This window comes from Melanotaenia boesemani, chromosome 6 (genome assembly GCF_017639745.1).
Source record: "Melanotaenia boesemani isolate fMelBoe1 chromosome 6, fMelBoe1.pri, whole genome shotgun sequence".
NCBI lineage: Eukaryota > Metazoa > Chordata > Actinopteri > Atheriniformes > Melanotaeniidae > Melanotaenia > Melanotaenia boesemani.
This window is the reverse complement of record NC_055687.1, coordinates 4,735,021-4,746,609: the sequence shown is the minus strand read 5'-3', so window position 1 is coordinate 4,746,609 and position 11,589 is coordinate 4,735,021. Positions and strand designations below refer to the sequence as shown.

Here is an 11,589-nt window from a genome sequence, read left to right as displayed (position 1 = left end):
CAGCTTGTCCTGTGTTATGTGTGATCTTGGTATGACCATGTCTACATGTGAACTGCATGATGCAGGAGACACAAGCTGCTGATGAACCAAAACATTCTGTTCATGGTTTAGATGCTTTGGGGGGATTTCTTGTGGTTAATTGAGAGAATAGCATATTCATAGATATTTAGACATAATGTCTAAATATCTGTGAATATGCTTTTCTCTCACAAGATGATTAACATGCATTTACAGCAGGGATCCTCAAAGTCCGGCTCCGGTCCGGCCCCAGCCCAACTTATGTTTTGAGTTACAAACTCTATTATCCTAAGTCTTTTTCTAAATTAATTTTCCATATATAAATAACTTTATAATACTAAATAAAGTGTCCCTGAATATTATTAAAGGGGATCTAGTGGGGGGATCTCTTTATGTTCACCAGGTTTTGCCGTCTCGTCCATAAATCGGTGTGTCTCGACCGTCTGCGACACCTAGACCGTATGATGACAACCAACCTGCCCTCTGGGAAACAGGCAGGACATGAGCAGAGGCTGCTATAAATGACAGGAACCAGTAGCCTATCAGTGCACGGGGATTTGTGACGTTAGAGCCAATCAGAAGCAGAGTGGGGCGGGATTTGTAACAACTCCGCTAGAAAAAACTCTAAACCAGAACTCGAAAGCTTCTGATAGACGCGTCAGTTTGGATGAGAAAGGATGTCCGTCCTGTCAAAGACTATCAAGAAAACAGGGAGTTTAGAGGAACAATATAACAACAAAAATATTGTCGTTATTTTTATTGTCAAAGTTTTGTATGCTGTTTATACATGAAAGAAAATACAGTGAAAAAGTTTGATCAATAAATGTCTATTTGCACATTATTCGGGACCTCTGGCCTGGAAAGTAGATATGGATCTTTAAAAATAAGTCCCAGAACCCCTGATTTAGAAGTTTAGGACAAGTCAAATTGAATTCACCTGTGAAGGTTTTGATGCATTTTAGCTTCATTCTGAAGCCCCTCAAAAAGCCGAATCTCACAGAAACCGTGCAGATGTCTCAAAGCGGCTCAGACAGACAAAAAGGATGATGTCTGTTATCAGAAAGCTGTGATGGTACCAGGGAGCATGTGTCCGGGGCATGGAAGACTTCATCTGTTGTTCCAGAGGTGGAGGCTGGAAATTTAGAGACACAGGCCACCTTCAAGGAGGTTTGTGGTTATTTCAGCTGAACGAAGTCAGACCTCCTTCTGCAGGACCTCCAGCAGAGGCTTAACACGCACAGAGTGTTTGACTGTCCTCCCTGCTGTCCACCAGTCTCCTGAAAATGCTGGAGCATCATGAGGAGGAGAATCAGACGGGTTGAAATCTTGGATTCAGATCCTCTGTTCATTAAAAAAGAAGCTGATGGAACCTGAAAACTATCCATCTTTCCTGAGTTGAAGCAGCAGATTCTATTTGTTTCTGATTTCTAAAAACAGTGAAGATGCTAAAAATCAGGTCTTTTTCTTTGTTCACAAAAAAATTAAAGCTTAGAAAAAAATGACTGATTAAAGTTTTTGTTGCATTTTAGAAAATTTCCCAACTCTTTTTAGAAATGTGATTATTTTTGTGGATGTTTGGAGAACTAGGGTTACAGTTCTGTTGTTTATTCTTATTGCTAATTATTTTTATTTAGTTTCAGTTAAACCGGAGAAATGTTTGGTCTGGTTCGGTGCTGGATGAGAAAAAGATGATTAATTGTTAGAATGGGCGTTTTTAGAAGCAGCAGAGAGGAACAACCTGAAATCAGAGTTTTTATAACAACCGTGTTAATGTGAGGAAATGTTGCTCAAACTGCTCTGAAGTGCAGATGCTCACTAATCAGTTTCCCCATTAAACTGCTTGAGTTTATTTATTCATTTATTACATGTGAAAGGTTTAGTTTATCACCAGTATTTGTATTGTTGTTGACAGCCTCAGACGTCAGGGCCTTTTGGGGCCTAATGTTTGTGTTTGAGGTCCAGATTCGATCCACCAATGTTTTTAGATTATTTGATGGAGAATCAGGATATTTATTTCATGACAGTTTAAACTATTTCCCTCTCGGTTTGTAGTTGTTTCTGTTGATGTCACCAAAGCAGAATTATTAAAAAGTTGATGCTGCTTAAATAAAATATAAATAGATGGTTTCGGAGGGAATAAAATCCTAAAATCACAGACTTTAAAGAAAAGCTTGAGTTTAAAAGTGAATGTTTGTGCTGCAGATGAATAAAAACCCAGTTTCAGTGTGAAAATCTGGTTTCATTTTTTAGGATTGTTGTGAAAATAACTGGAAACTGTTTTCATTTTTTTTTCTCCATGTAGAAAACTTTGTTTAAAAGAACAATAACGGAGCGTCAGTGTGTTTTATGTCATCTATAAAACGTCAACGTGCACAGATTCATGTACTACGTGGTTTTCTTCTTCACAAAGTCGGGGAATGCACACGGGAACTCGGGGGGGCTGGACTGGGGGCTTCTGGGGAATCCCGCACATTGTCTGATCCAAAGTTTCCCTGCAGGACAAAAACCTGATGATCGGGTCGCAGGTGGTTAATCAGACCTGGTCTGAAGATGATCTGCAGCGCGTGATTTATACTCCCGTCGTCTCTGGCTTTAGAGCCCACTTATAAAACTGTCTTCCCGAAAATAAGAATTTTAAAGGAGAGATTTTTCCTACTGTGACTTCAGGTGTTCTTCTCCTGCTCCGTGACTCAGCCGTGGAAAGCAGCTGGCCCCAGAGCTGACACTTCGTGGTTGTTAATCACTGTGTTGTGTAACTTCATCCCGGTTGTGTCCTTGTCTCGAGGTGGGGCTCCCAATCACGACTCCCGTCTGCGCGCACGATTTCACCCGGCTGCACTTTTCCAGATGGAGTCGGCCTCTTTGTGTGTGTGTGTGTGTGTGTGTGTGTGTGTGTGTGTGTGTGTGTGTGTGTGTGTGTGTGTGTGTGTGTGTGTGTGTGTGATGTTTGTTTATAGAAGGCTCTGGGCTCTGCCTTATCTCCTGCAGCCACTCACGCTGTGATTTCAGACTTTCTTCAGCGACCACTTGTGTGTTTTTTACGGGCCATTGTTTTGTCGAATGGTTTCTAAAGATACACAGATTTTTTTCTTTTTCCTTTTCTGCCTCCCACCTCATTAAAAGCCGACTAGTAAAACGCTCTGATTTCAAAAGGCTGCACTTCATCTCCACCCAAACTGGCTCATGTGGTCCCGCCTGTCAACACGAGAAGATTCCGCTGCTTCAAATCACGTTTATTATTAACATTATTACAAGTTTCCAGCTTCGGTTTTTATGTTGTTTAAAGAAGCTAAAAGATCTGATTACTGGGGTTATATATATTATTTATATTCATTGTTTATCAGCACTGATCGGCTGATGTGAAACTTCAGATTTTTGTGCTCATCAATTAATAAAAGATAATTAGAAAACTGCTTTTAGTTTATTCTTTTCTCATAAAAACTCTTTAACGCCCCAAAACGCGACCTTACGAAAACATAATCTTATCATTCAGTTTAAATGTTTTTATTTCTGTTTTGGGGGTTTTTGTTTCATGTTGTTTCTCTCTCTCTCTCTGTGTGTGTGTGTGTGTGTGTGTGTGTGTGTGTGTGTGTGTGTGTGTGTGTGTGTGTGTGTGTGTGTGTGTGTGTGTGTGCGTGCGTGTGTGCGTCAGCTAGCGATGAGCTGATCAGAGAAAGTGAAAGATGTGAGGCAGCAGCAGCTGAAAGGAAAAGAGAAATAAATCAGGGCTTTATGTTTCCAGAGGTTTTAAAATCTGATGTTTTCCTACAAAATGGAACAAAGGCGAGAAAATAATAACGTTTAATCAAGGAACAAGTTTTTTATTTAATTTGTAATTAAAAAAAAACAAATTTTTATTATTTTACTTCTAATCAGAAGAAAAAGTCCATTTCCTCCACCTTCTCACACGCGGTCCTTTTTACAGTTTAGTTCTTCATTTCCACTTTAACATAAGTTTGAACAATTTTATGTTTCAACGTTTATTTTTATTTGCACATTATTATACCAGGTTTGGCCATTTACAACAAGCAGCATCCCACTTTAATAAGATTAATATCTGAAAACGTAATGAATAAAACCTCCCCTCAGTAATTCCACATCTCATACATTCCAGTCTTTTAATATCTAATGATTAAAAATGAACGATTAAATAAAATGACAACACCCTGCACTGCTACCTCAAATCTGTTTCTGAGGGTCAAATATTGACTATTTGAAATTAGACTGTAAAATTATTTATTAATAATGTTAAAATGTGACTCTTCAGCTTTGTGAACTAACCTCCAAATATTTAACCTACTTGTATTTTTCTTCCTTTTATGACAACAGAAGTCTCACTTATCAGTTAACATAACTAAAATTTTGTGAATACCCACAATTCACCTTCATTTCAGATGAGTAAACAGACTCAGTTCATCGTTTTTAACCAGAATTTCTAAAACCTCCCACTCTTGTTCTTGTTCTTTCACTTTTCACAACCTGAAGGTTTTTTGATTGATTTTAAATAAATGAAGTAATCAAATAGCTTGTTTTTATCTGTTCTTCTTTTAAATGATATAATAATAATAATAATAATAATAATAATAATAATAAGAAGAAGAAGAAGAAGAAGAAGAAGAAGAAGAAGAAGAAGAAGAAGAAGAGGAGGAGATCTTTGATCTCAGAGGGACTAACTTGGGTACTAAAGGCTAAATAAAAAATAAATAAATAACTCTGAAGCTCATCACCTTCAATTTAAAATCTGGACTCGGACCTTCTCTTGGGGGGGGTCTTTCATGAATGAATGTTTGGTCGGGGAGGAGGGGGTGTGACGTCACGGTGCAGCGGGTCACGACGCACGCGCCCCGCCCACCGCTCCCCTGCACTTATAACGGGACCGGACAGGCCGGGGATCCGAGCTCTGAACGGCGACCCGGTCTGAAAAGTCCTGATAAGAACGTCTGAGGAGGAGCTACTTGTTCCTGGAGCCAGAAAGACGAACAGCAAAGATTCACACATGAAGGTGGGCTTTTTTTTCTTTTCTTTTTTTTTTTTCAAATAGTTTTTAAACGAAAAAAATGACGAATTTCATTCATAAAATCATATTTATTGACGTAGTTTGGTTCATATTAACAAACATGAGCATTCTGCTCTGTAAGCCTGATAGTTATTAATTGATAGTTAATAGTTTGTGATAATAAAGATGAGTTGAGTGAGTTTTGTAGTTTCTGTCCTCATGAAAAGTTGGAATAACGTGACTGTGTGAACTCAGATGGAGATTTGCCACAATGGATACTACACTGAAGACTTCAGGACACAGGAAGTGCCCGCGGGCTTCGACTTTGCATCTTATGGTGAGTTTATAGGATGACTGGGCTCCGTCGCGACTCTGTCCTGACCACAGAGGTCTCAGCCGCTCGGACAGACCGGGGAGGGGGGCGGACACCGCCTTTGCATGTTTGTGCGATCTGTTTCCTCTGGACTCGAGCAGCTGAAGGACAGAGGAAATATTTTGGCAGGCAGAATCATCGCTTACTCAAATGAGACCTTGACACTCCAACCCAGCGGGCTGCGTCAGGATGACGGGGTGCTGCTGCGCGTGATAAGGTCTGAAAAGGCTGAGGTCGGCAGCTGAGGCCGGGGAGAAGCTGGGTGGTCGGGTTAAAGACACACTCCATGCTGCACTCCCCTCTCTGTCTTCCCTAATCCTTTCCTCCAGACTTCCTCCTCCAACAGATTTAGAGTTCCCCTCCCCATCCCTCCATCACTGCTCTGTCACACTCCCTCCGCTGGCGTTTCCTCCTGCTCTTCCTCCTCCTCCCTGCCCTGTTTCCTCATAGCTCCATCCATTCATGTGGAGGGGGAAGAAATCTGGGATTGGGCTGCAATCAGCGCGTTTTTCATGTTCCCATCATCATGTCTCTGTGCTGAGCTTTTACTAACTTCCAAGCCAATGATTTTGCATTCATTACCTCGTTTGTTAAGACTTCATCTTAATTAGTCTGAACTTTCAATGCTTCCTGTTAAAGTTTTACAACTAAGCTGTCAGATATCTGTAGTATTCAGCATGTTTGAAGAATCATTCACAGTTTTCCTATAACAACGATGCATCAGAAATGAGCCTTTTTGTCCCTTTAAACAGGGCGTGTTTTCTTACTTTGCTGCAACACACTGAAACAAAATGTGTTGGTTTATGGATGGAACTATGGTAAACCATTGGTTTGGCCCATAACAAGCATGAGCCGCTTCTCCCTTCACCTTCCTTGACTGACCCCATCTGTCTACGTTATGTTTAACCTCCAGACTACCCTGGTGAAGACCTGTCTTTTCTGTTAGACAGCAAAGCACCTGGACAGCAGCAGTATACGACAGAAAGCAGCTACCCTGAGTCACTAAAAGCTTCTCATCCTTATGACACTAAAGGTATATTTATGGTATTTATTGGATCCTAATGAGAGACATCTGCTGTCTGCTATGACCCATCTCACAGTTCTTGCTGGTTTCTCCTCAGTGGGCAGTAACGATGCAGCTCTCTTCAACCTCGACTCCTACCAGGAGTTTAACTGGTGGGCTTCATATCCTCATGGTGAGCCTCAGGCACTGTGCAGTAGCTACAACCTTGTCACCCTTGGTCATATTTTCAGAAAATAACACTTAAAAAGACATACCTGAAGTAAATGAAAGATTGCTCCTCCATAATTAGTTTTATGTTCATGTTCTTGATGACATCTAGGATTTCAAAGTGAGTAAACTGTGATAAAACAAAGGATAAATGTGAGCTTTCTGTCCTCTTTCTGACAGAGGAAAAGACCCTGCTGCTAAGGATTCATGAACACAGATGTCATTAATCAGCATAAGCATGATTTCTAAACATTAATATTTACACTAAAGCACACTTTGAGTCGGGTTTCTCAAAAATTAAGGTCTAAACTTTGAGGAACAGCTGAAAATAAAACTTTTCTTAGGTCCAATCAGGTGTGTAATCTGTAACTGTGACACAATATGATAAACAATTTAGAACTTTTTACTTATTTTAATGCATTTTAAAACAAAGAAAAATAGAGATCAAACGTACATTATGTTATTTTATGTAGTTAAATTACTTTTTAAGTCTTTTGTTTTAAGTGACATCAGCATAGATAGATAGATAGATAGATAGATAGATAGATAGATAGATAGATAGATAGATAGATAGATAGATAGATAGATAGATAGATAGATAGATAGATAGATAGATAGATAGATAGATAGATAGATAGATAGTCCTGGTTTATTGTTTTTTAATAGCAGGTGGTTCTTATAGGGCCTAGTTGGGCTTTAAGGGTTAAGTGGTCTTATCTTGTGTCTCATTTTCTTCCTACCTTTTCTCTAACAGATGGACTGGCAGACCAGTCACAAACTGGATACTTGGAGACTTCACAGACGTATCAGAACCTGGTTCCCCAGAACGGGCAGTTCAGTCCAGCCCTGGAGGGCAGCCACAGCCCCTTCCTAACTGGAAAAGCACCCAACACATTGCAAAGTAAGTTGAGATTCAGATCAGACTCCTTCCTGCTCCCTGTCTCTGCAGCTCAGGTGGGCATCGCTGTTTGTGTCGCAGGTGAAGCGGATCAGAGCTTCTACAAGTCAGACGGACAGAGACAGTCCTCATCCTTCTGGTCGGAATACTCCTCTCCCAGCTTCACTGCCCCACCACCACCTCCAGCCTCCTGCCCCTCAACCCACAACCCTCAGTCCTCAGAGCAGTACTGCCCCCGTGTGGCCAAACGGAAAAACACACACACCCAGAGACCGGAACGGGAAGGCCAGATGACAGGGATGTCCACTTATCCAGGTCAGAGCTCTCTGATTTTATTATAGGACATGGAAAAAAATAATATTAATAATGAAAAATCAACTTCTGAATATTTTAACCATCACCCATTATATTACATCATTAAAACTTCTGTAGCTCAACTAATCAGTATATTTTATTTTATTCAGGTTCTGGTCCGATCCAGTTGTGGCAGTTTTTACTGGAACTTCTTCTTGACTCTGCCTGCAGCACCTTCATCTCCTGGACTGGAGACGGCTGGGAGTTTAAGATGTCCGACCCCACAGAGGTACGGAACCAAACCGTAGTATAAGTATAAAAACCCGCCTTTGTCGGGGTCTTCGTCTGAGTTTAGGTCTTCAGGGGTCACCTGGAGATATTACTGTTGTGTTTTACAAGCACATGGTAGGTAAAACTAAACCAGCCTGCATGGAGACATTTGTCAAGGATAAAATCAGTTTGCCACAAAAAGGCAAAGATTTTTTTTTTAATGTCTTAATTGTTTCTTCAATCCTCCCATGATGGTGTAAAAACGGACCTCTGGTTTCTGCTCCAGTAGGATATAGAACACAGACCATATCGCACCAAAACAATCCAATTATCACAATTCCTGCTTAACTTCCTGAAAATGCTGCTGGTTGAATGTTTTATGTTAAGATTAATAATTTAACACCATATCCAACATGGGTTGATGGAGATTTGACCTCCATCTGCCTCCATCTCATCATCTTGTAACATTTAGATTTGAAGATTTAGATTTCAATTATTTATATATATATATATATATACATATTAATGAAACCAAAGTGGATGAGAAAGAGGGAGTTAAGACCGCGATGAATCAGTTTTAGGTTGGATATTCAACAGATATTTGCTGGAGCTACCGGCGTCTCGTTTAGGGACCATCAACAAATGACAAATGAAACAGAAATTCGCTTAAAGGACATAAAACATTTTTTCATACTAAAAAAAAACAGACTTCTGATGTAAACAGAGACAAATGACACATATTTTTATGCTCTCATGCAGGGTGTCAAATCTTTTGGATTGCTTCAAATTTTAATTGAGAATTTAACAATTTCTTAAGAAAAAAATATCTTCTAAACCAAGTCACTGAAAAATAGGCAGTAGCCTACACTTTAATGCTCGAAAATTAAACAAACTGTTCAGAATGAGTTGAACTATCACCCTGAAAAGCTGGTAATAACCGTAACTGTGGAATGTGTATGAAGAGAGTTCAGACGTGCCATCGTTTGTTATGGTATTTATGCTTTTGCTGCCATGTTGAAAGTGTTCATGTTTGTTAAATATGTTCTTACACTCTCTAATATCACAATTAGTACTTTTGGTAGGAATGTGGCCGTGGCACAGGGTAGTGTGTGTGTATGTATGTGTGTGTGTGTATGTGTGTGTGTGTGTGTGTGTGTGTGTGTGTGTGTGTGTGTGTGTGTGTGTATGTGTGTGTGTGTATGTGTGTGTGTGTGTGTATGTGTGTGTGTGTGTATGTGTGTGTGTGTATGTGTGTGTGTGTGTGTGTGTGTGTGTGTGTGTGTGTGTGTGTGTGTGTGTGTGTATGTGAATGGGAGATGGGGTATATGTAGTAGGGAGCCAGTGCCCCAATAGAGCTTTATGCCTAGCAACGCCCCTGGGGTATACTACTATATAAAGGCGAATAAAGAGCTGCAACACTGTAGATCTAAGAGAGACTAAGAAAAAAACATATTTGGTCAAATTCAACCAACCCTCTCTGAACACTTCAGCCTAACCTCATCATGTCTTAAATAACTAAATGCTTTGCAGTATGTTTATTTCTTTTTTGCTCGTCTCGCAGGTGGCCAAGCGTTGGGGTCAGTGCAAAAACAAGCCAAAGATGAATTATGAGAAGCTGAGTCGTGGCCTGCGCTACTACTACCACAAGAACATCATCCACAAGACGGCAGGCAAACGCTACGTCTACCGCTTCGTCTGCGACATGCAGGGCATGCTGGGAAAGACGGCGCAGGAGGTCCTGAGCAGTCTGAACGTCTTGCCCATAAACACAGAGTCGTGGAGGTGCCCCGGCGTGCCGGCATCAGAACATGGCAGCGAAACATGGCCGCCACAGTAGGGAACAGCTGCCGGTAGGCTGGGTGGGGAGCGAGCTGCAGACCCTGAATGGACTACACAACCTCAGAGCCTGTGGTCGGTCTTTACAGACAGGTTACATGTTCCCTAAATAATAGATGACAGGTGATCATGTCTTTGCTCAGGGCTACGAGTGCAGCACAAAAAGCAGCCAGAGACGTTTTAAGCACTACAGTTGGATTCTTTTTACAGCATGAGCCAGTTTTAACTTGATGGATGTAAATAGTGTTAATATGAACCATTTGTAGAGTTTTGTGCATTTATATTATTGTTTTTATACAAAACTCAGGTCTACCTCCATTGCTTCTGAGAATGACAAACTAATAGCTTTATGGCCCTCCCAGAAAAGCCTTTATTGATTTATGATGACCATGTTGTGTAAATAAACTGTATTTAAACATCAGTTGAGCGTTTCTTTTATTATTATGATTAATTAATTGATTTGTTTATATAAAAATCTAAAGGATCAATAAACAATTTATCAGCTGACAATGATGCAATCATTAAAATGTTTGAGATATTGAATTTCAAATTTAGCTAACTTCCAGCATCAGCAGATAAATAAACTGGTTTGACTGTACAGATGGATTTTTAGGTGACGGAATAAACAAAAAACATTCCAAAGGTTTTTGTTTTTATTCATGTAGCTTCCTGTGCACAGTCACAAGTCTCCATCATGCCCTCCTCTGCAATCTTCCAGGAATTCAACCAGTTAGAAGACACTTTCCCAAATCCTCTAATTTTCAAGAAGATGGCTACCATTAAAGAAAACCCTCGTTGTTCTGAAACATTGGGGTTATGGTGCAAAGCTGATCGTCTCTGGAACTTCTCTAAGTTGCAGAGTGACAGTCCTTTAAGACAGACCCTTGTCAGGAAACAATCTACTGTGTGTCTTACACAATGCTATACCCCTAGAACCCTGTTAATACATGGATTCTAAAGTAAACAGCCGTCTGCTTACAGCTACAATGAAGTTTAGTCCTAATCTGTGCATTTTTAAGTCATTCTAATTATAAAATGTTGAGAATAAGATACTTCAGGGTGTCTTTTCTTTACTTTTTGCAACACATTATTCCTCTTTCAGGTTATTACGCAAATTGATGATGACGTCATTTAGAGACTTTGGGACAGCCAATAGCGACCTTTGTTATTGAGGAGTTGGGAATCAGAGTGAGGGTGCGAATTCAAACTTTGTTCTCAGCTGCTGATAGATGAAGAAAAATGTCCTCCCTGAAAATAAAGGAGGCTCTTTTGAACACCCTGGAAGACCTGCCGAAGGAGAGCTTTGAGTTGTTTTGTCACGAGCTTGTGAACCGCGCAGAGACGCCGCGCGTGAGACGCAGCAGGGTGGAGGGGAAATGCCGCCTGGACGTCGTGGACGTGTTGGTGTCCACTTTTACGGAGGCGGGAGCCGTGAAGGTGGCGGTGGAGACACTGACAGAGATTAACTGCAACCAGCAGGCGGAGGCACTCGGTAAAATATGACCCCACTCAGCCCACGGACCGCTGAGAGAGGGGTTTTTGTTTTTAATTAAAAAAAAAAAAAAAACTACGGTAAGCCAGCTGGGCCAGAATTTCCACAACACACCAGTTGATCCGTTCGTAAACACAGACTCATTTATTAAGCCTTCCAGGATTTTGCGGCAGTTTTTTAT

At 40.6% G+C, this 11,589-nt stretch overlaps 1 protein-coding gene across 2 annotated transcripts; it reads left to right on the top strand.

The window, feature by feature from the left end:
* Window positions 1-4,920: 4,920 nt before the first annotated feature.
* On the top strand, window positions 4,921-10,444 carry LOC121641674 (ETS1-related protein). Of its 2 annotated transcripts, none has more exons than XM_041987958.1 (8): window positions 4,921-5,020; window positions 5,270-5,351; window positions 6,334-6,420; window positions 6,509-6,583; window positions 7,373-7,519; window positions 7,598-7,831; window positions 7,981-8,099; window positions 9,642-10,444. In XM_041987958.1, the coding sequence occupies exons 1-8, from the start codon at window positions 5,015-5,017 to the stop codon at window positions 9,915-9,917; spliced, it is 1,026 nt and encodes a 341-aa protein (XP_041843892.1). In that variant the 5' UTR covers window positions 4,921-5,014; the 3' UTR covers window positions 9,918-10,444. The 2 variants fall into 2 exon arrangements, with proteins under 2 accessions (XP_041843892.1, XP_041843891.1); XM_041987957.1 differs by having other exon boundaries at window positions 6,301-6,420.
* The last annotated feature ends 1,145 nt before the right edge of the window (window positions 10,445-11,589 follow it).